The sequence below is a fragment of the Mastigoproctus giganteus genome, chromosome 7 (genome assembly GCF_048544385.1).
Source record: "Mastigoproctus giganteus isolate SK-2022 chromosome 7, ASM4854438v1, whole genome shotgun sequence".
Classification (NCBI taxonomy): Eukaryota; Metazoa; Arthropoda; class Arachnida; order Uropygi; family Thelyphonidae; genus Mastigoproctus; species Mastigoproctus giganteus.
The window spans coordinates 175,530,137-175,554,499 of record NC_143581.1 but is presented as its reverse complement, the minus strand read 5'-3'; the positions used below and the strand labels follow the sequence as shown (position 1 = coordinate 175,554,499).

The window sequence follows — 24,363 nt, the reverse complement described above, 5'->3', positions numbered from 1 at the left end:
TGACCAGTTTCCAAACCTTGCTTCAGTTAGCAGTGATTTAAAAGATGATGATTGTGTTGTGTATGTTGATCATTTAAAAAAAAAATTTATGAAGACAAGCAAGTTCGGTTCAAGGACCTACTAGAACTGAACATCCCAGATTGGGTGCTGATTCCATTTGAGGTAAATGTTGCTGATTTTGAAATTGATTTACAAGAGGAACTTCTTGAATTGCGGTCTGATGAGACAATCCGGAGTCTATTCAAAAAAGGAAAGCATGATGTATGGAAGAATAGTGATATTGCATGTAAATATCCGCTTTTATGGGAGAAAGCTAAAATGTATGTCATTGTTTTCCCATCATCTTATCTTGTGGAATCTGGCTTTAGTCGTGTAACACAGTTGTTAACAAAAAATCGTAATCGACTTGATATAGTAAAAATAGGTGATCTTCGTCTGACTCTCACAAAATTGGAGACAGATATTAAAATGCTAATATCAAAACATCAGCTACAAGGATCTCAATAGTAGTGCCTATTTAATGGGATCCTATTTAATAGGCTTAGGAATAAATTTATATATGTTGTTTGAAATAATTTTTTTTTTTTTTTTTTACTAATTCTGTCATTACAAGTAAAAATATGTTTCAGTTTTATCAATTAAAATTTTCAAAATTTGTAATTTACATTTTTTATATTATATTGGAATTGTTTAATTATTAGCTTTTACTAACCTACAAATAAATATTTCATTTAGGAATATTACATATGCGTATATGGGGGTACACATACGTAAAGTTAGGACTCAGGGGGTCCACAAGCAAAAAAAGGTTGGGGACCCTTGGTTTAGAGCATTACTTTTGTATCGGTAGGGACCGATACAAAAGCAATTGTTTTTTTTTTTTTTTTTTTTTTTTCACAGTAGCATTAATTGGTTCTGCGTTTCCTTTGAAACGTTCAGTTTGAACGTTTGCATTCCTGTCAATTATTCCTTCCTCCATACATAGCCAGTCTCTCTAAGAAATACCGCATATAAGTAATCTGTAGCTCAGGCACACATATTTTTAAAGGCCCTAAAAAGTGAAGTCATGGAGACCCTGACCAACAGTAATTATTGCAGTGATTCGAAACCCTGTGTAACCTTAGAGCCGCTGAGCAATTTGCACCACTGTGTACTATTTTTCCAATTTCTTTTATACTGATTTAGTCCACCCCTGTCATGCCCACAACAAGCTAAGGTCATCCCAAACAGCTTATCTTACCCAACAATAAGCCGAGGGCCAGTGCGTTTTTAAAAAAAAAAAAAAAAAAGAAAAGAAATATTGTACGCAGTCCGAAGTCATTTATCGCATGGAATACTAATTCCGATGCGTTCGTACGTGATGCACGAACTGATGCTTCATGCTGCCTAACCCTCGGATTTAAAATACATCTGGTGGATCCAATGTAAGACGAATCACAATCCTTGCAAGAAATGTGGTAGAAAAGGTCATGTGTTAGTCGAGAAGTTGATAATACCGTGTGATTTTTTTAAGTGTGGCATATAATTTACGGACCGGTTTTGCTACTACAGTATTTGCATTTCAGTACCTCTGAAGAGGTTGATAATCTGTCTGTACCAGTGTTCAACATTTTTAATTGCATGGTTTTGTGGTACTTTCATCTTATTTTAATAGCACTTTATTCGTATTGTAATTCTGCGTTTATGACAAAATGGCTTCCTTCACTAAAGGTTGCATGGGGTGTTTAATATTTCTGGGGTCGGGGTGGAGTTCTCCGCTGTGATCCTGGGGTGTTGGACTGTCCGTGTGTCAATAGTGAGGAATACATTATGAGTTTTAAACTATTTTAATTATGTAAATTTGTTTTAAGTATCATTTCGTAATTTATTCGTATAAGGAGATTTGGGAAAGAAGAAATCCTACGCACTGAATAAAAAGGTAACTCCTTGTTTTTTTTCCCAAAATATTAATAGAACGTAGGAAAATTTCAGCATATGTAAGCTCTCGTTTATCTAGCAGATGGTCATGTAAAATGCCGTGGGCAGACTCATAACTAATTCCCACTGCATTTGCGATTAAATGAATTGTCACACGTCTGTCACTCAGCACCAGCTGCTCAACCTTTGCAACTGTCTCGCTGTCTGTGGATATTTATGGCCTTCCTTCTCTTGGTTCGTTAAAGACACATGTACGACTGCACTGGAACTCCCGTTTAGACTTTTTTATAGTGTCATAGGATGGACAATTCTGCCCATAAAACAGCTTTCATTTCTTCATAAATTTCTTGAGCTTTCTTATCCTGCAAATGCAGGAACTTGATCAATGCTCAATACTCCACTTTGTCAACCATAGCGTCCTTCCTCAGATTCCGGGCTCCACCTCTGGTATACGATCACATACGGCAATGAAATTTCACATGTTAGTTATTGAATATGTAGACAACTTATATAAAAACGGCATCTTCCTACTGATTTTATCTAGATCAGGGTACGAACTTTTTGATATCCTCTCCTCTGGGCCTTTTTTCCACATTGTAGACAAGTTAGTTTGGCTTGGACGAGAAGAGGGGGGGGGGGTTGCTGCATGGGTTTCCTCCCGGAAATTCAGGTTTTGTATCCAGCAAAATGGAAAACCGATCATATTTGTATAATACGCTTACAACCTCATAGCCGTTTTTTTCTTTATCCCCCAACCCAAAAAAAAACAATAAAAATAAACAAGGTACAGAACTTTCTGATGTTCAACAAAAAAACAAAAAAACAAAAAAAAAAACCCCAATGGAATTGAAACTATAGCCTTCGTTTAAGATAAATTGGAAAATATCTACTTTGTACGACTTTTGTGTTTAATGTTCAGCAAATAACAAGAACTGGTACGAAAGTAACGCTTCATTCCCGTCCTCTCTCAATTATATACATAATTCCAACGGCCATGCTGCAGTTTTTCCAGAATTTGGAATATTGTGTTCAAATGTGTCCGGATATTATTAGCGAAAGACAATGCCAATATATCTTATGATTTGGATAAAATAAGGTATTCCATGTGTTTTCTGTATATATCAAAAGCATTTATTATGAAAATATTAACCATATGATGGTTTTTCTGCCTAGCGATATGCGAAATGCAAAAAAAAATCAACCATGCTATCATTCTCAAGTTGTATAATAAAAATGTACAACATTTTGCAAAAGTGTTCAGCAATAACAACGAAGTCGTCAGAAAAGAGTCAAGTACCACTGCAATGCTGGAAAGTAAAACACTTTCGCTCACAGTGATAATTTTTCTTTTTATAGCAAATTAACTGTAGTTAGATTATGAAGTGCACATAAAATATTTTTTGTTTATTATTTATTAGCATGCATATTTCTCGTGATTACCTAAATTGCCTCGTGCATAGTGAGTAAGCATAATCCAAATATTACCATAATTTTCAGTTGAAAGTAGGTATTAACACCTCTTCTAAAGAAAATAAATTCTTCTCACTAGGGAGGGCAACGAACCTGGCGACTCCAGCACTCTTACTTATCAGCAGCTGCTAACGAAAGTGTGCAAATTCTCCAATGTGCTGAAAAGCAAAGGTAAATATTCCTTTAACTGGCTTTCTGTTATAACTTGCACATCATCCGTATAGAAAAATTACTGCATAATAATATTTTCTTTAGAATGTGAAGGCATGGGCTACGTAAGAGAAAGTTTCAAAATGCAAGGTTGATTTGGAAGGTACGACAGCGAACAAATGTAATGACTGTACTTTATTGCTGTCAGTTTGGGATGTGCAATGTTTACCCAAATGCAACAATAAATAAATAAAATCCATTTTCCATTATAATTCTAAAAATGAAAGGTTAATGAACTAACAATACAGTACTTAAAAACCATGGGGAAAAAAGTAAGAAAAAAACAAGTGTACTGTAGTATTATTTTTCATGTTTTCTTTGATCAGCTTAAACATAATTGGTTTCATTTTTAAAACACTGGTATTATAATGGCTATTTTATATATATATTACACAGGAAAAATTATACAGGTAGAATTATATATTTTACAGGAAAAATTACAAAAAAAAACATTTGTTAAAACATAAAACGTATAATTACATATATAAAAATTATATATTAATACGGGAAATGAAAGAACATTTTTATGTTATTAATACGCCAAGTTTTTGGCAGTTGTGCAACTGGAGCACCCTCTCCCCCGAAACCCTTAAGAGCTGTCCCCTCTCTGTAGGCTGTGGCGTGGAGGCTCAGGATAGGCAATAAATTCCTGCCCATTGAGAGGCTCCACAACGTCCAGGAGATAGATGTCGACTACAAAAAGTTCACAAAGGACAACTCCTACAGAAAATGCATAATGAGGGAACAGCTTTCGTCTTCAGCTGAGTGACTGCCATCATTTTTTCATCGCGTTGTGTGTAGCATGAAAAAAAAAAAGTTCTTTCATTTCCTGTATTAATATATAGTTTTTATATATGTAATAACACGTTTTATGTTTTAACGTATGTTTTTTTGTAATTTTTCCTGTATTGGTTAATTTTATGTTAAACCACTAGCATTGTCGTTGTTACGGGCATTGTATCAGGCATCCCTGCCAAGTTTAATATATATACAGTGAAACTTCCCTTTAACGGACAGCCATGGGGAACGAAAATGTGTCCGTTAGAGAGAAGTGTCCGCTAACAAGAAGTCTGAGGGAGGAAAAAAAAAAAAAAAGAAAGAAAGAACAATCGTTAAACGTTTAATGTAAAATTAAATTAAATTATATACAGATTTTGCACAATATTTTTGTAAATAATATACATATAATTGTGCTATGCATATTATGACTTTATCTTAAGAAAAATACATACAGTAATCACTTATTTTCTTCTGCACCTTCTTCCGGCTGATAATTTTGTTTTCAACATTTGTTTGGAGTGAAGAAACCATCGAAAGTCCTTCAGTATCTTCTTCAGCGGCGAAAAACATTTTTAAACGATTGATTTGTATGAGCGGTTCTTCTTTTTTCATCGGTGGTTCGTCGTTAATATGTTCTTCGACGGAATGACCTCCTTCCATTTCTTCATCCTCATGAGGAACTTCTTGAAAAATATCGATGATAATGTCGTTGATATCTAGAGCACCATCTTCTGTAGTGAAGTTCGAGTCTATCTTTGTAGCTAGGGTCACTTGTAGCGGAAGTATCGTACATTATCAATAGATGTTGAAGTTCTTGTTCTTCTTAGTACTCCATATTGCTATTCACAACTTCAATTTTTGCGTTTGAGAAGCCAGACTTTACAAAACACTTCATGACAGTTTGTTTTCTAATTACGTTTACTGAAGAGGAAATCCATTGAATCGCATCTAGGATGCTGATTTTCTTTGAAAGGTCACTCGCACATGTTACATCGTTCATGTTTGCAATGAGATGTCTTAAAACACGTTTTCTGTAGTGAAGTTTAAAATTTTTTATTATCCCTTGATCCAAGGGCTGACACTCTGCAGATGTGTTTGATGGCAGAAAAACGATTTGAATGTTAGACAATTCAATGTGCCGGTGAGATGCAGCATTATCCATGAAAAGAATAATTTTTCTGTTTTGACGAATCATGTTTTGGTTAAAGTGACTTATCCATTCGCTCATGATATCTCGTGTCATCCACGCTTTTTTATTAGACTTCCAGTCAACATTCAAAAGATTCAACTTTATGCCCTTGAAACAACGAGGATTTTGTGGTTTTCCTATAACAAGAGGTTGTTCAAAGTCTCCCAGCATATTTGTACACAATAGTACAGTCAAGCGTTCCTTAGAAATTTTTCCGCCCTGGCACTTTTCGTTTTTTAGACTCATTGTTTTTTCAGGAAGAGCTTTAAAAAACAACCCTGTCTCGTCACAGTTGTAAATATCTTTAGCTTCAAAATCACGACATAAATCTTCCAATTGGACGGTCCACTCTGTTACAACCCCAGTATCAACAGATCCACCTTCACCACTTACGGTTTTCCAAGAAATTTTATGCCGAGTTTTGAACTTGTCTAGCCATCCCACAGAAGCTTTGAACTAATTTACTCCCATAGATTTCGCAACCTCCAAAGCCTTTTCCCTAATAATAGGCCCATTAATGGGAATTTTTTTAGCACGTTCGCGACAAAACCACTCACACGTAACATTGTCAATTTGAAGTCCAACAGTTTTCGGGAATGATTTTTGAACCTGATCATTTCCGTGTTGCCAAAATTGTTTGCGCAGTTCACTTTTTTTCCTTTAGGATGTCGCTTACCTGCGTCTTCCCGATTTTGAATTTTGCAGCGAGATTGCGAACACTATTTTTTTGCCGATTATACGCATTAATGAGTTCGACTTTATCTTTTAAAGTTAAATGTTTACGAGAAGACATTGTGCACTTCACACGACACTGAACAAAACTGAAAACTGAAACTGAAAAGACGAAAGGCCGGCCATATTCCCGCCCCTGCACACACCGAATTCATCAGAAGTTTTACACGTGCCTTAAAATTCTTGAAAAAGGGTTTAGAACCTTGATAAAATTCAGAGAATCGGAAATAGAAAATAAACACACGATTGAGGTAATACGTGGAAGAAACGTTCCTAGAAAAAGGGCCGTGAGCTCTCCCGCAGTCCGTTATGGGGAGATCAAATTAAGTGCTAATCTAAACGAAATAGTGCAGATTGCCTGTCCGCGTCCGTTACAGAGAATGTCCGCTAGACAGAAGCTGCAAACACGTTAAAACCAATGGAGGTGAGTTGTTGAATTTGAAAATGTCCGTTGTAGAGAGATGTCCGTTAACGGGAGGTGTCCGTTAGGAGAAGTTTCACTGTATTAAACTTGGAAGTACCACCAGCTTTCTGCCACCTATATAAAACACCGTACAAATAATTTATGTAATACATATAATAAAATCGAGGGCTATGTTTTCATATCCATAAACAGATTATAACTGCATTTTTTGGGATTGAGATTGATACACAAGATGTTTAGAGGGAGAAACAAAGATGTTGGAATGACTTGATGAACAAAGGGCAGAGCAGATGGGATACATCCGAAGCTGGATTAGTGACTAAGAAATTTATTTATCGGGCTTCTTATTTGATGGACATTGGATATAAACACAAATAAGTGGTTCTCTATGAGCATGTTCAGCTCTCATATTCTTACAGAACATGAAAAACTGTAAGTTCGGAATGAGAAATACACCTGTCTGCTTTTGTGGAGAGCGAGACTTGGAGCCATATTTTGTATGACTGTTCACATTATTTGGACATCAGGACAGAACTTGAACTTACTGTGGGAACAATTGCTCATGGTCAAGAGCAATTGAGAAAAATGAATGAGGAAAAAAATGAAAATAAATGAACTTACTGAAACCCCCTTTAATCTAAATGTACTTCGTGTGCTTGCCAATCAGGTGTTTAAAATGCGAAAATTTCTGCTGACACGAATGGCTTTGGATAGGGCTAGTGTATTGGAAAAAATTTGAGCATTTAACAAAAACAGAAATCCACATACTGCCGCTAGTTGATTAAAATAATTTATATAAGGAATAAGAATATGTATAGTATAAATGCTTTATGAAGAGAGTGCATAAGAGTTCAGTGAAGGGAAGTGTTAAGAATTAGGTCCGACTTTCTTTTTTTTTTATTTTTAATTTCCTCCTTTTTTCTTTTTTCTCCCCTCCGGAGTGGGCTACAAGAGGATTTTTTTTTTTCTTTTTGTCACCAAACTCTCCACTTCGACAACCGTGATAGGTAATTTATAACACACTGCCCGAAGATTAACTTCATGAGATCCGACCTTCAATTACTTCCTAAGACTTTATACTTGTGACATCCTCCCCTCCTTGTTTCTCAACCAATGAAAATATTACTCCCTCATTCATTTTACTGATCCCTTTCAAAAAGTTACATACCAGTCAGGTTCCCTAAGTTGTTTAGTTGCCAAGATTTTCAGTTCACACCTTCTAAGCCGTTATTCATATGGACATTGACTGGCGCCCCCTCACCAAACTGGTCACATTTCTTTGAATCCTCTCTAGACGTTTTATGTTTTTCTTTAGGTGTGGCCTACAGACCCGAACAAGACATTCTAAATGCGCTGTCACCATCGTGAAACCTTCGCTTTTCCGTATGGTACATTTTACAAGTGAAGAGATTAAAGAAAGTGGAAGAGAAATTATAGTAATTCATAGTCTTCTCTTAGACTAGAACTGTATGATCTTAACATTAAACATTGTAATCATGTATCAAATTATATGGTCTTAAATATAAGAAAACCTCATTATTTGCGATTTTTTTACAGACCTCCACCAACTTCATAAATCATTTTTTAAAATAATTTGCGAATACTGTATTCTTTTCTTAAATGCTGATCTGAAAAATTCTGAAACCTTTTTAGTCGGAATTTTAGCATTTAATCTATTTAATGTTATTTTTTCATTTCTATTAATTATCAATTAAACCAATTTATTACTTATCATTGTAATCTTAACATTAGTGGTTTTGATATGTTTACGAGGAACATAACAGCAATTACTAAGGTTTCATTCAGACGATGTTGCAACTAATATCAACTCAAACTTGGTTCAATCTTTTATACAGTAGACTTTCGAAATAACGGCACCTTTGGGGATTCAAGGTGCCGTTATTTCGATTTTTCCCTTAACTAGAAAGTTTTATCTTTAATGTATTTAATGCAGAAATAATGAGGCGAATAAGAATTAATAATAATAATAGGCGAATAAATAATAATAAGATTAAGGATGCAATTTTATTTACTGCACATAAAAAAAAAAACATGTTGAAAACAAACATCTATTTTCTTTATTTTATCAAGTTTAGTCTGCGCGTGTAGCACAGTGGTATCATCACAGTCCTCCCCACACTGGCTGAAAAAGGCCCAGGTTCGGATTCCGTTGATGAAGCGAGAAACTTTTATAGGCTTTTTTCATTCCTTGGCTCAATTAGTGGATCTCAGCCGTAGATAGCAAAGGTTGTTTCCCCAGAAACTGGGAGTTTTCGTCCAGAAAAATAGGCAAATCGAGCAGATAACACACGCAATTTAGACACAATACACATGGGTACATGAATTAACATTCGGGAGACCCTAATGTAATAGTTTGGATTATATCAAGTTTGCCACTAAGCTTTAATGTTGTTATTCTTTCTTCTCAGTATGTTCATTAACTTTAGGAGCCATAGTGAGGGGTTTTTAATTTAAAATAAATGTAAAACAGCGGTATAATCCGTGATATCAGTGAAGAATTCACTTTCAAAATGGCGAACTCAAAAAAACAAATACAGCAATCACGTGACTTGCCGTTTTCTTTTCCCGACACTGCAAGACATCCGATCTCGATATGCCGTTAATTCGAATGTGCCTTTATTTCGACATTCTACTGTATTCAAAATCCATTTTTAAATAGTTTTGCTAACTTGCGTATTTATTTTTTATTTATTTTTTTTTTATGTGAACTCCAAACACGAGAGGTATTAGAACCTACAGTACTTAGTACCGTGCTTGGGTTGGAGGTTGAGAAGACGAAAGAAGATATTTGTTGACACTGGACTTGAACTTCTGTAGATTGTAATTTTCAGGAAATATGTATGAAGGAAGGTTGTTCCGGAAAACGGCAGTTGAATGAATAAATGAGGAAGATGAAAAGTTGGTTCTGTGGGTTTGAAGTTGAACAGTAAATGGACGTAGGCAGCACGTGTTCGGACTGTTTTTAAAGAGAGAGCGGGAATTATAGAAGCCAATTCAGAAGAACAGTGCCCATGGAAGTATCTGTAGAAGAGGCATGCAGCAGAAACAGTACGTCTATGAGAAAGCGTGTGGAGAGACTGTTAGAGATGAATCATTAATTAACCTAACTGCCCTCTTCTGAATGGAATCAAGAAGCCTGAGAGAGGTTTTGGGGGCACCACCCCAGATGTGGGAACAATATTCCATGGCAGGGCGGATTTGCGATTTATACAGAGTGAGCAGCTGTTTGGAAGAAAAGTAACGCCGAGAGCGAAAGAGAAAACCAAGTTTTTTAGATGCAGAGGAAGCAACATTTGTAATGTGCTTGTGCCAAGAGAGATTAGAAGTCACGGTAATCCCCAAAAGAGATATATCATTTTGCCTAGAAATCGGAGTGTCACTAAAGATAAGCATTGGAGCAGAAGAATCCTTTTTGCGAGATATAAGACAAGACTGAGTTTTAGAAGTGTTGAAATCGACTAAGTTGTCTTTGCCTCACTGGAGAATTACCTGAAGATCGGCATTTAAGGAATTGGTAGCAGATTTTCGAGAAGTTGAAGCTGATTGAGCAGGACAGGGTTTCTCAAAATGGAAAGTTGAATGCAATGTGCTATCATCGGCAAAACTATGGATAGGATTTCCAGTCAATGGAAGAAGGTCATTGATATACAAGATGAAAAGAGTGGGGGAAAGAACTGAACCTTGGGGGACACCGGCATTAGTGGAGAAGTTAGAAGACAGAGAGCCATCTACCATCACCCTCAGTGAGCGAGCAGAGAGAAAACTGTATAACCAATTACTAAAAACAGTTGGCAAACCATGAGATGGAAGCTTGTTTAGAAGACCTTTATGCCAAACACGATCAAAAGCCTTTGAGATGTCAAGAGCAACTACTTGTGTTTCACCGAACCTTTCCATTGAATTAGTCCATAAATGGGTAACATAAGCCAGAATATCACCAGTGGATCGACACTAACGGAATCCATACTGGCGATCGTTGATCAGACGAAAGGTTTCTAGGTAGTTTAAGAGTTGGCGGTTAATTGATTTCTCCATTACTTTAGAAAGAGTAGAAGTAATTGCTATAGGACGATAATTGGATGGAAGGGATTTGTCACCCTTTTTAGGAACTGGCTGAATATGAGCAAATTTCCAAGCAGAAGGAAAAACACCTTTGGAATAAGAAAGTGAAAAAAGGCAGCAAAGAATAGGAGTAAGTTCAGGAGCACAGGTTTTGAGAACAAGTGGAGAAATACCATCAGGACCTGGAGCTTTCTTAGCATTAAGATTCGTCAAAATCCTTCTGACATCCTTTTGACGGTACACCACTGGAGGCATTGAATGGAGTGTGTTGGGAATGGTGGGAGGTGTTTTACTAAGTTCATTAATACATGAGCTGGAAGAAAAATGGGATGCAAGCAGGTCAGCTTTATCCTTGGCTGAAGTGACAACAGAACCATCTGGTTTGAACAGAGGTGGGAGCAGAGATGGGCAAAAGTTACGGCCAATAACTTTGGCAAGAGACCAGAATGCTCGGCTACCATTAGAACAAGAAGCAAGTTTTCTACTATTAGCCTGTTCAAACTCTAGTTTGGACTGATTAATAACTGCTTGACAATTGTTGCGAACTTTGGTGTAGGCAGAAAATGAAACTGAAGAATTAGAAACAAGCCAATTACGATATGCAACATTCTTCTCTTGAACAGCCTTAGCACATTTATTGGAAAACCAAGGTTTAGATAAAGGACGAGATTTTAAAGTGGAGTGTAGGATAAAGGATTCCATTCCTGCAAGAATAATTTCACTGACACGATCTGAGCAAACGTTGACATCAGAAGTTTTGAAACAGTAATCCGACCAAGGAAAAGAAGAAAAGAAGTCTCGCAGGTCATCTCATTTTGCATTCTTGTAATGCCAAACAACACGAGGTTGAGAATAGCCATGAGATAAAGGTTCCATTGGAGAAGAGACAATCACCAAGTTGTGATCTGAAGTGCCTAAAGGACCTCTCACTTCGACCGTGTACTTAGAAGGGTTGTTTGTGAGAAAAAGATCAAGCGTATTGGCTGTATGATTAGGATTGTCCGGTATTCTCGTAGGTAAATGAACAATCTGTGCTAGGTCATTAGTAATTGCAAAAGCCTCAGCATCTCGACCTGCTGAGTCGGTGTGACTAGAAAACGGAAGCCAGCTGGAGTTGTGAACATTAAAATCACCAAGGAAAATTACCTCACTTTTAGGAAAGTTGGACTGGAGAAAGTCAAGTTGCAAAGAGAGAAAGTCAAAGAGCTCCAAGTGATTAGTGGAGTTGGGAGAATGGTAGAGACAACAGATGAATATGACACAATGAAGCAGAGAGATTTTAAGCCAGAGAAGATCAAAGAGAGGAGATTCCAAATTGCCAGGTCTCTGACAGGGAACATCAGAACGGACATATGCACAAGTACCACCTTGAGGCGAAAGGAATCATACAGCGAATAATTTGGGAATCTGAGATGACCAGTAGTTGAATCAACCTATAACTGAGATTCTGTCAGAAAAAGTACATGGGGTTTGGCAGACTGCAAGTGGAAATGGACATCGTTGAGATTAAAATTGAGACCACGTATATTTGTGAAATGAATTAGGAAGTCCTTGGGAGGTTTAGATCTTTTCGCAGATAAGCTTGCTCTATTAATTTGACAATTCATGGTGTATTCAATAGTAAGAAAAAGTGGGTGGGACATACTGTATGAAGTAATGAAATTTTTGGATATGGCGTACACGTGGTAAGAATATACCCAGATTCTTGATATAACGTGGCCTCGACAATGCTCCCCGCATACACATTACTCGAACTCCCTCCAGTCACCATCTGGCAGAGTAGAGGTAACAAGATTATACACTAGCTGATCCGGAAGCCTCCTAGAGAGTTACCAACAGGTTCGGTCCGGTGTGCTAACTAGCGGCCGGCCTACGAACACTGTTTTAGAGCTGTACCCTCGAAATGTAAGGAACATTGGATCTCGCCACGACGTTCATCATAACCTCAAAAATCATTAATCTTACTGCATGATGGAAGAGATTGGGAAGGGTTGACCGGAACTTAGCTCTAGAGACTAAACATGGGTTCCACCACTTCAAGCCTCCAATAAGCAAAGTGGTGGAATTTCACCGGTTGATGCGAGTCATCTACCACCTAGAGGCAGAATTTAAAGGCAGATCTGGCTCGAAGTACTGGCTGTCGAGCTTGGCATCCCTAGCGATTGCTCAAGGTGCCAAGCTCAAAGAAACAAAAAATAATAATAATAAATAATAAATAAATAAATATATACATATCAGTGGCGCCTCGAAAGCATACTCCAATGGGAGAAGCCGGTTTACCTAAAGCCAGTGCTGCTTAAAATACCACATATTAAAGAATTGTGGGGGGGGTGTATTTATGAAAATGTTATTTTATATATTTGGTTATATTTATTATTTCCCCTATTAACAACTCCCCTTTATAATAACTCCCCACTTGCGCATCTGACTATTTTACTTCAGAAAATTCCAAGTTCTAGGGGAAAATCTCCTTGATGAGTTTAATTCCCTTTGGATAGGCTTTTTCTCAGAATAACAAAGAGACACACAAATGTTGTATAATAAAAATACAGTTTATTGGACACTTTTACATAGATACATCAAACAAAAGAAATTTATTAAACTCATGACCAAATAGATTTAATTTCATCTTCTTATAACAGAATGTAAATGAGCAAAGTAATTTGCCTATTGAGCAAACTCAAGGAGGGCTATTTCCTTTACATAAATCATAAACAACTATCTCCTCCTTTAAACTAACAAAATGTTTCTACTTCCTTACTCCTGAGTTCAATTGACTTTCAAAAGAATCTATTAACATTCTCCTTTCATTACAAAACAATTCCTACTCCAAATTGATAAAGCTCCGATACTCTTAATTTCAGTATAAATCATTACTCTGTTTTCTAACAGATTATAGCCTACAACCTTCTCTAATCTAGGTAATTATTACTATCAAATTTCTACAATTAACTACTTGCACATTCGGGGGTTACTGACATCCGTCTATCCCCTTCCAAAATTCATACTTAGTCATTCACTTATTTAACCAAATATTAACAAGTATCAATCACATCAAAAATTTTATATCTATTCCCTTCCAAAATTTATTTATATATATATATGACTTGCCCTGGGTAATGTCCTTCAGTCCATAACATTCACTAACTTATTCATTACAATAAAGTACTACTTATACATATGTGTTCAATCAAAAGTTCTGATAAATTGGTTATCGAGTGCCTATAGTCGGTGTGATGTTGAGAGTACTTAAACAAACTAATCACTTACTTACATAACTTGGCAGACTTCACGGTACATCCTTCTCTAAGCGAGTAGGGGATTCTTTCTATCTGGGTCGCATCTCACAATCACTGGGGGAGTTCGATATAAGATACTGGATTCCTTCCTGGGTACCTTTTTATTTCTTTATGGACGCATTAATTTCATCTGATCAGAATGGCTGTACTCTTTTTGTCCGGCTTCGGATTTCACCAGCTCCAGCGTACTTGCTCTCAGAATATCAGGCAATATCGTTCCTTCATAATGGAGTTGACTCCTTCTCATCTACTTTAAGGATCTTGAAAAATTTTCCCTCTTTTCTATGGCACGTGTTCATCTCTCACTTCGAAACTCAGTCTACTTTTGACTGACTGTCTGACCGACTTCTGCACCTCATCTTCATCTTTCCACGTACTCGACTGCCTCTCTCGCTAACTTATTAGATCAACGACTTAACTGTTCACCTAAAGCTTATCTACCCCTCATACTGACTACACATTAAACTTAGCCACTTTTCTCCACCGGCTACTCTATCTAAAAAAACTCATTCCTTTCTTTTCTTCTCCAACTCTCATCTTACTGCCCCACTCACTGACACTGACCCACTCTCATCTTACTGCCCAACTCACTGACACTGACCCACTCTCATCTTACTGCCCAACTCACTGACACTGACCCACTCTCATCTTACTGCCCAACTCACTGACACTGACTCACTCTCTCTGTCCGTCTCCATCCACAAATTTTTCTTCTCAGTTTGTCACGCCTTCCTACAGTGGTTCTCCCAATCTCCTCCTTCCTATATTCATTTTTATCCTTTCATTTGTTGGCAGGTCAGCCAGCCCTGTGGCACGTGATTCACAATACCCCTCTCCTTTTTATTTCCTACCTGTTAACATCCGTTGAGCTCTTTCATGTAGGCTGAATGCATCAAAACAACTCCTTCTGTGTCATCACAGCTTGTCTCCATAGCACTACAGACAAACCACAAATGTGTCACTGGAGACCATCGCGTCTATTTTTAGAGGCTTGTGTGTGCGTTTTGCCATATGCGTTTCCGGTGCGTGACCCCTCATAAACTTGTTGCGCCGTACCACCTGCTGGGCTTGCTATAGTATTTTCCGTCAGTTTTCTGTTTTGACGGATGTGAAGCTAATTTTTCTGTTTTTCGTTTTTCCTACCTTTTAAGTTTTACAATCCTTACTGGATAATTCTTGTTTATTGAACTGACGCTATTAACATTTCTCCCAACGGCAAGAATCCAAAAGGAAAACTAACTTCAGAAGTCAAAAAAAATATTTTATTTTTGTAAGATTTTCAGATCTTACAGAATAAATGAAAAGCATTACGTCAAAGAATAACTTCTAGGTAATGTGCTCCTCTCTGGTTACTGTTTGTTTTATATGCCAAAAGAACTAAGACTATGAGGCATCAGTGTGTTATTTGTAAACTGGAGTATTCTATGGTTGGTTTGTTCTGCTGGAGGAAAAACCAGTGTTCCAAGTTAACAGGGTAAAAAAAAAAAAAAAAAAAGAGAGGAAAAACTGCAATATCAACACCGGAGATCAACTTACTTGAACTTACCCGATCAAATGTTATCGTTGATCAAGATCATCACCCTTTAAAATTGTAATTGTTGTCCAAATAACGTAAGTATAAGGCAATATTTCTTTAGACTGCATCAGATATGATTGACACGCTTAGGTGATGACATAATATAGTATCAGCTGTTACTTTCAGTTATATAAGCACGCTCTGCAAGAGTTGCAGTCATTCCTTGCTTGTGTCAGGATGGAGAGTTACGTGCAGTTTACGCCACGAAGAAAGAGTGCTATTGTTCCTCTATGTGAGGAAGGATGTTCTTCCCGTCATATTGCTTAGTGTGTCTTGTAATCAGTCGACAGTGAGTAGATTTCTTTCCAAACTCAAGAATACTGGTTCTGCTGACAGAAAAAAGGAACCGTGCGCAAACGAGCCTCTACGCCAAAACAGGACCGCGTTTTGAAGCGCTTATGCCTTAAAAACCGTAAAGCTTCCTCGTCTGAGCTGAAAAAAGAATGGGAAGAACATACAGGAGTGGTAGCAAGTACAGTAACGGTCAGAAGACGCCTCTTCAAAAATGGACTTGTAGCCCGTCGTCCTAAGAAGAAACCCCTCCTCACACAAAAAATGAAAACGGCCCGATTAATTTGGTGTAAGGAGCATGTCAAATGGACCCCCGAGCAGTGGAAGTCAGTTATTTCCTCTGATGAGAAGAAATTCAACCTGCATGGCTCTGATGGGAGACAAACGATTCGCCTTAGACGTGGTGAAAAATACCATCCAGACTGTATGGTGTCTACAGTGAAATTCACTACCAGTCGAATGATATGGGGTGCATTTCGTATCGCGGATTAGGTCACCTGCAGTTTATAAAAGGTTCCGTAAATGCCAATGGATACCTGGCTATATCGGAAGGCAAATTAGAGTAACTGCATCTTTCAGGACGACTCTGCTCCTTGTCATTGGGCGAAAAGTGTAAGTAGGCTTTTCTGTAGTTACGTTAGCTTCATTTTCTGCCTTAGAGGTTCGACAGTAATGTGTTTACATTTGTTGCAGGCGAAAAAATAGTTGGAAGAACGGTCCATGACAACTCTTAGCCGGCCAGGAAACAGCGCGGACCTGAATCCTATAGAGAACTGTTGGCATCGTGTGGAATCTGCAGTTGCCAGAAAAACCCAAAGACCCTTCGTGAACTTCAGGAAGCCATAATTGGTGTTTGGAACCACGAACTATCAGTTGATTATCTTCAGAAATTGATCTTGTCAATGACTCGACGGTGTGCTGCTGTTATCAGGGCCAGAGGCAGTTCAACTAAATATTAGCTTGCACCTGGTGAATTTTTCATTTTGTTTTCCATTTAAAGAGATAAACTGAAGCAAATCGAGGGCTTCTGATAACATTTTAGCCATAATTGTCATAGTTACCAAAAATGTTGTATAAAGGTTACAAATGCTCATTTTGGAATATTTTGAGTAAACCTGTCAAATATTATTTAGCTTTGCTTTAACTATTAATAAATATCTTTTGTTTATATTTCTATTTGTGATGCCAGTCATTAATGTAACATACCATCGCGAAAAAGGGTTAGAAACGTGAAATTTCTAGGTGACGCACTTTTTTTTTTGAACACCAGTGTATATTCACACCTCAGTAAAATTTAAACACAGTTTTCTGTTACACTGATAGGATAGCTGATCAACATGCCATAGTATTCTTACTCATTTTTCAATGTTTTTTTTTTTTTTTTATCAAGAACGAAGCACAAGACAAGTTTCCAGGGAGGAGCCAAAGAAGCCATAATGAAAAGAATTATACCACTCTAGGATTGCGTTGTTGAAAACAAGCGCCTGGACGCTAAAGCCACGAGGCGCCAGTACACTGTGCCTTTAAGTTGCGAATATCCTATATAGGATCAGTTTCTCTACTTCAGGAATGAAAAAACCCCAAGTCCTTGGGGAAAAATCCATGCAATCTTGCTCCAGACAGAATAAGTCAGCCACAGTATGAAAGAAGACAGCCCATTTTAAGTTTTGAATGAGAACTACAGGAAATTTGTATATTGCATTAGGTTATGATCTTTAAATTTCAACGCCGACCGGGCTAGCCGGGTGGGTAAAGTGCCTGCCTGGCAACCCAAAGGTCGCGGGTTCGAATCCCGCCTCGGGCTTGGATCAAAGTACTGCAAAAACCTTGGGAGGCGCATTATGGCCACAAAAGCCGATGCGCCAACAACGACCAAAAAATAAATAGAACTCAAAACATACTTAATATCTATATTTTTCTGTTCTCAGCGAACTGCGACATTGAAGTTTTTTTCATTGCTAGGACTAAAGAAAGGAGACACCGTTGCCATATACATGCCCATGACTTCGGAGCTAGTGATAGCGATGCTTGCATGTGCCAGGCTGGGAGTTGTGCACTCAGTAGTGGTAAGTAGTTGTTGCTAGTAAACATTGATGAAGCAAAATTTAAAGAATAAATATCTTATCTACTCCATTGAAAAATAGGAACAAAAACGCTCAATAACATTTAATCATAATGTTGCTAAACCTTTATAAAAATAAATATTTTAAATCAGCTTTTTAACAATCATCCAGCTAGTAGCTGATAGGCCATTTCATCTGAACAGGTCCTGTTCAGATCATATGCTATACATTTAAGAAATTCAATGTACAGGACTGAAGCTATCTTTCTCCTCCTATCAGGGAACTCAGGCGACCCTGGCGGAGACTAGCTAGAGAAAATGGGCAGTATGACTCATTTTCAAAAATATATCAAAAATATCAAAAGTCAGTGTCGTTTATTTTCAAACTTCTATGAAATGTAGCGTATTTTCTTGAATACCCCGCGCACTCCATGTTTAAGACACGGAAAAGAAAAAAGAATTTATGTGAATTCTTTCTCTACCAGCACATTTTCCGATTTTTATTGTCTCTTGAATTATTAGTTTTTCACTAACCTTGAAAGATTGCAAGCGCATACAACTCATGTTTACCAGAACATATACTGGGGCGCATTCCGTCCCAGTATTCATGTTTACCAGAACATATACTGGGGCGCATTCCGTTCCAGTACTCATGTTTAGCAGAACATATACTGGGGCGCATTCCGTTCCAGTACTCATGTTTAGCAGAACATATATATATATATATATATATATATAATACCTTGTAGATTAAATTACTAGTAAACGATGCCAAACTTAGAAATAATCTCGAGTTGCAAGAAGCGGGATAAGCAATTTCTGTTATGGGTAAGGGAAAGTGACAAATGAACGTGTTCCATTACTCAAATCTTTCATTTGAGTAGCAAACAATATCGAGTTGCTATCGACTTCAGTTCCATCCTGGCGCACTATGGCCATAGTTGCCGATGCGCCCAATAAATTCCGAAACAAACAAACAAAAACAAATCAGTTCCATCCAAAATCATACGATCTTGATATAGTAGTAGTAGTAGTGGTGGTGGTAACAGAGGCATGTGATGCAAGAAAGCAAGCGTAAAAGCTTATTAGCATCAGTCAAAAAAAAAAAAAAAAAAAAAAAAACAAATTCACCCAACCATTCCCCCTAAAACTAAAAGCTTGTCCAGTTCCCCCTTGAATTTATTTAAGCTATCAACTTCCACAACGACAGATGGAAATTTGTTCCAACAACTAACCACCCACTGACTAAAGACAAAATTTCGCACATCTATTCTACAACTGTCTTACCTCAATTTGAATTATGGCCCCTCAGGTTCGTAATCTCAGCAAGCGGAAGAATCCCATCAGAATTCAGAGTGCTCAACCCATCCAAGTCCTTATATACCTCAATCAGATCACCTCACAGGTGCCTAGTCTCCAGCCACTGCAATTTGCAGAACTTAAGCTTTTCTTGGTAAGAGGACCCCTTCGTTCCACTCACCAATCTTGTTGCCCTTCTCTATACACGGTCAAGAAACTCTACATCCTTCCTAAAATGAGCCCTCCAAACCCGTACGCAGTACTCAAGGCGTGACCTGACCACTGCCTTACACAAAGGGATAATTACCTCCTTTTCCCTACTAGCAAAATTCCTGTATATCATTGACAATACGACATGACCTGCTCTGGCAGACTGTCTGCATTGCTCAGAAAACTTCATATCTGACTGCACAATCACTCCAGGTCTTTTTCATTTTCTACCACCCTAAGTGTAGTACCACACAGTTGGTACGTTCCTCTGGGGTTACTTCTACTCATATGCAGCACTTTGCATTTCTCAATGTTAAACTTCAGTTGCCACTTCTCATTCCATCTACCCATCCTTTCTAGATCCTGTTGCAGTAGCACATTGCTATTACTGTCATTATCACCCCTGCCAACCTTTATATCATCTGCAAACTTCGACACTAACCCTGATATACCTTCATCAATATCATTGATAAATATACAAAACAACAGAGGACCCAACACCGAACCCTGTGTGACTCCACTAATAACATTAGTCCACGAAGAGCAGCGTCCATTGATTGCCACTCTCTGTCTTCTCCCACTCAATCACCTTTTTATCCATTGTAGCAACTTACCCTTAATGCCATACTGCTCCAATTTGTACAGTAATCTTCCATGCGCAACAGTGTCAAAAGATTTCCTGAAATCCAAGTATATGATATCAAAATTATTTTTTGCATCCAGTTGCTTTGTAACCACATCACAATATCAAGTCAAATTTGTCAGATAAGCCTTTCCCTTAACAAAAGGCGCCTCCGTAGCCAGGTGGGAAGGAGCAGCAGTGCGTAGCACACGCTTCTTGATTAGACCGGGGTTCGAACCCGTCACTACCAAATACGGAGGATGCGGAAGGGTCAGGGAATGACCACCGCATATTCACGGGGCAATATGGCCTTAGTTGCTAATGCTCCTAAAAACCAAATAACGTGAATGCGTCGCGGAATAGTTAGTGAACGACCTTAACCCGCTCATGGATATCAAAGATGTCTTCCACTTACGGAAAATGACTGATGTGATGAGATCTGTCCGAATGGTAATGTACCTATACAGAGATTCACACACCGCGTGTTCGAATCAGTTATGTCACAAAATACGCACGAGTAAATTCTAATTTTAAACCTCTCAAACTATAAATAGCTGTTTCAGAGTATAAACAGAAGATGCATTAATTTCATATTGTGTTATGTACTCTTATTAACCATTAACCAAAAAAAAAAAACTATGCCAAAATAAAAGAAAACGATAGAATGACGGAAAATAGATGTGGAACGGCTAGGGCGTACCCCATAAGCGACGCGCAGTCACGTCGCCCGGAAACTGTGAGAAAAGGGTCAGGGCTACCGAACAAAGGACGGGTTCGGTTAAAGAAGTTAGTCCAGCTAGAGAAGAAGAAGAGGATGAAAAGTGTTAGAATAGGAACATCGAACATTGGGACGATGAATGGAAAGAATAGAGAGATGTGGATTTGATGCAAAGAAGAAGAGTGACGATTCAATGCCTACAAGAGATAAGGTGGAAGGGAAATAAAGCAAAAAAGCTTGGTGAAGGGTACAAGTTGTTTTTTAGGGGAGCGGATGAGAGAGGAAGAAATGGAGTAGGTATTGTAGTTGATAAGGAGTTAAAAGATGGAGTGTATGAGGTTAACAGAAGAAGTGATAGGATTATGAGCATCACACTGGAAGTGGGTGGACACTTGACAACAATAGTATGTGCGTATGCCCCGCAAGTAGGATGCGGGGAAGAAGAAAAGGACAATTTTTGGATGGAAATGGATCAGGTGGTCATGGCAATACCTGAGGACAGGTTGATTGTTGGGGACGATTTCAATGGACATTTAGGAAGAAGCAAGAGAGAGGAAGGAAGAGTGTATGGAAGGTGGAGTATTGGGGAAAGAAACAGAGAAGGGGAGAGGATAGTAGAACACGCAGTGGTATTCGACCTGGCGATAGTTAACACCTACTTCGAAAAGAAAGAAAGCCAGCTGATAACATACAAGAGTGGGGAAAGGACAAGTCAGATTGACTATATCATGTGCCGTAGGAGGCATCTAAAGGAAATGAGGAACAGCAAGACGATAAACGGAGAAAGTGTGTATACACAACATAGATTGCTTGTCATCGATTCGGAGGTTGCAGTGGACAAAAGTAGAAAATATTCAAGACAGAGGGAGAAAAGGACAAAATGGCGGAGATTGAAACAGGAGGGTTTGAGGAAGGAGTTTAGGGAAAAGGTGCTAAAATAAATAAAGTTACCGGAAGACGTGCAAGAGTAGTGGAAGTTAAATAGTCGTATCATAAGGAAAGTTTCATCTGAGCTTGTTCATAGATACAAGAAGAGTTGTTAGGAAAAACATCAGGAAAGGGAGTGCCGGAGGGAAAGGAGGCTTGGTGGTGGAATGAGGAAATGCAATCAGTGATAAAACAAAAGAAGGAGAAAAAGAAAATATGGGATTTAACAGGTAGCCAGGAAGATAAAGAAGCATATAAATTAGCAAATAAGGAGGCAAAAAGGGCTGTGGAAATAGCAAAGGCAGGGGCAGTGGACATGGCCTATGGGGAACTGGAAAGGAAAGATGGAGGTAGGCAATTGATGAGAATAGCCAAAGCGAGAGACAAGCCATCAAAGGACTTCACATCAATAAAACAGATAAAAGATGAGAGGGGAGCGGTTATACAGGACAAGGAGAAGTTAAGGAAAGGTGGAAAGACTATTTTAAGAAGTTATTAAATGAGGAAAACCCAAGAGCATTATGCGAGGATAGAGAGACGAATGAAAGAGTAGTGGAAGGCATAAGCAGGAAAGAAGTGGAAAGCGCACTCAGAAAAATGAAGAGGGGGAAAGCAGTAGGTGTTGATCAGATACCAGTAGAGGTAGGTATGGAGAAGTCTGGGAGAAGAAGGGATCGATATCCTATGTGATTTTATGGAAAAACTGTGGCAGCAGGAGAGGATACCCGATGAGCGGAGGGAAAGTATACTTGTGCCAATCTATAAAGGAAAGGGTGATGTGCAGGAATGTGGGAACTGCAGGGGAATAAAGTTAATGTCTCATTCGATGAAGATCTGGGAAAGAATTGTGGAAGGAATGATAAGGCAGGAGACGGAAATAGGAGAGGAACAGTTTGGTTTCATGCCGGGAAGAGGAACAACAGATGCGATCTTTGCTTTAAGGCAGGTGATGGAAATATACAGGGAGATACAAGTAGAGTTGCACGTGGTGTTCATAGACCTGGAAAAAGCATATGATAGAGTGCCCAGACAAGAGGCTTGGAGATGCATGAGGAAGAAGGGTGCATCAGAAAAGTACACAAGGCTTGTGAAGGAAATGTACGAGGGAGCGGTGACTCAGGTTAAGAGTAGTGTAGATATTACTGAGGGGTTCTCTGTAGAAGTTGGACTGCACCAGGGATCAGCTCTCAGCCCATATCTGTTTGATCTGGTAATGGATGTGTTGGTGAGAGAAGTGAAGAGTAGAGCACCACGGAGTATGCTGTTCGCGGATGATATCGTACTGTGCGAACCGTTCCAAGGAAAGGTAGAGAAGAAATTGGAGGAATGGAGGAAAGCGTTGGAAGAGAGAGGCGTGAGGATAAGTAGAACAAAGATAGAACATACGGTATTAAATGGAGAAGATGAGAGTTATATAAAACTGCAGGAGGAAAAGCTACCATCAGTTTCGAAATTTAAGTATCTGGGATCGAACGTTGAGAGGGATGGAGGACTGAGTGCAGAAACACAGCATAGAGTGCAATGTGGATGGTTGAACTGGATAAAGATGAGTGGGGTGCTGTGTGACAAGAAAGTAAATTGTAGAATGAAGGGAAGAGTGTATAAAACTGTGGTTAGACCCGCATTGATGTACGGTGCTGAGACATGGGCGATTACAAGGGTTCAAGAGAAAAAGATGGAAGTGGCGGAGATGAGGATGCTAAGATGGATGTGTGGTGTGACGAGGAAGGACAGGATAAGAAATGACTACATCAGTTGTACGGTTAAGGTGGGGCCTCTGAGTAAAAAAATGCAGGAATCTAGGTTGAGGTGGCTTGGACATGTGGAACGAAGAAGTGAGGAGTATGTGGGGAAGAGGTTTGAAAAGTTGGAGGTGATAGGGAAGAGGAAGAGGGGGAGACCTAAGCTGAGACGGAAGGACAAGGTGGCAGAGGATTTATAAGAGAGAGGATGGAGGAGAGAGGAAGCCTAGGATAAGGAGGAATGGAGGAAAAGAATTAAGGACGGAAATGCTGACCCCATATAAACGTGGGAAGAAGGCGAAGATAAGGAAGACTCTTATTAACCATTCTTATCACTAGCAGTCGCTGTTACTGCAGGAGTTACTGTTTAAATTTGGTTTGTCTCATTTTACAAGCAAACTGCTTAATTGCCCTACGTATCTGCTTACATACCGGTGAGCACGATTTTTCAGATTCCTTTCAGAAACACGGACCGGCGAAAGGAGTAAATGTGAAGGCAGAAACGACTGAAGTACACCTTAATATAGTCGTAAATGTAATATTTCCATATTACGCTATACTAGACTGATCGTTGTTAATAAGAGTGCACAGCATGGGAAAACTTTTGAAATTTATTTCAGAGAAATTCGGAAGACTTACACAGACTTCGTATAACGATTTAAGCTTGTGTAATTATAATCCATAGGCACTGAGAGATAATAAAAGTTAAAATAAAACACACTATAAATAGTGTTAAATTAAGGAATAAGCCTCAAACTTAACTAAGCTTTAAAATTAATTTACTTTACTTCTTTAAAAATATCAGCTGAAAT

General features: G+C 38.4%; 1 protein-coding gene across 1 annotated transcript in view; it reads left to right on the top strand.

The window, feature by feature from the left end:
- LOC150083348 (acetyl-coenzyme A synthetase, cytoplasmic-like) overlaps positions 1–24,363 on the top strand; it is a 128,419-nt gene that overhangs the window by 14,667 nt on the left and 89,389 nt on the right. The window contains exons 2-3 of the mRNA XM_090378482.1: positions 3,467–3,558; positions 17,934–18,037. Of these exons, the coding sequence (XP_090234608.1) occupies positions 3,467–3,558; positions 17,934–18,037 (196 nt within the window). The remainder of the gene's footprint in view (positions 1–3,466; positions 3,559–17,933; positions 18,038–24,363) is intronic.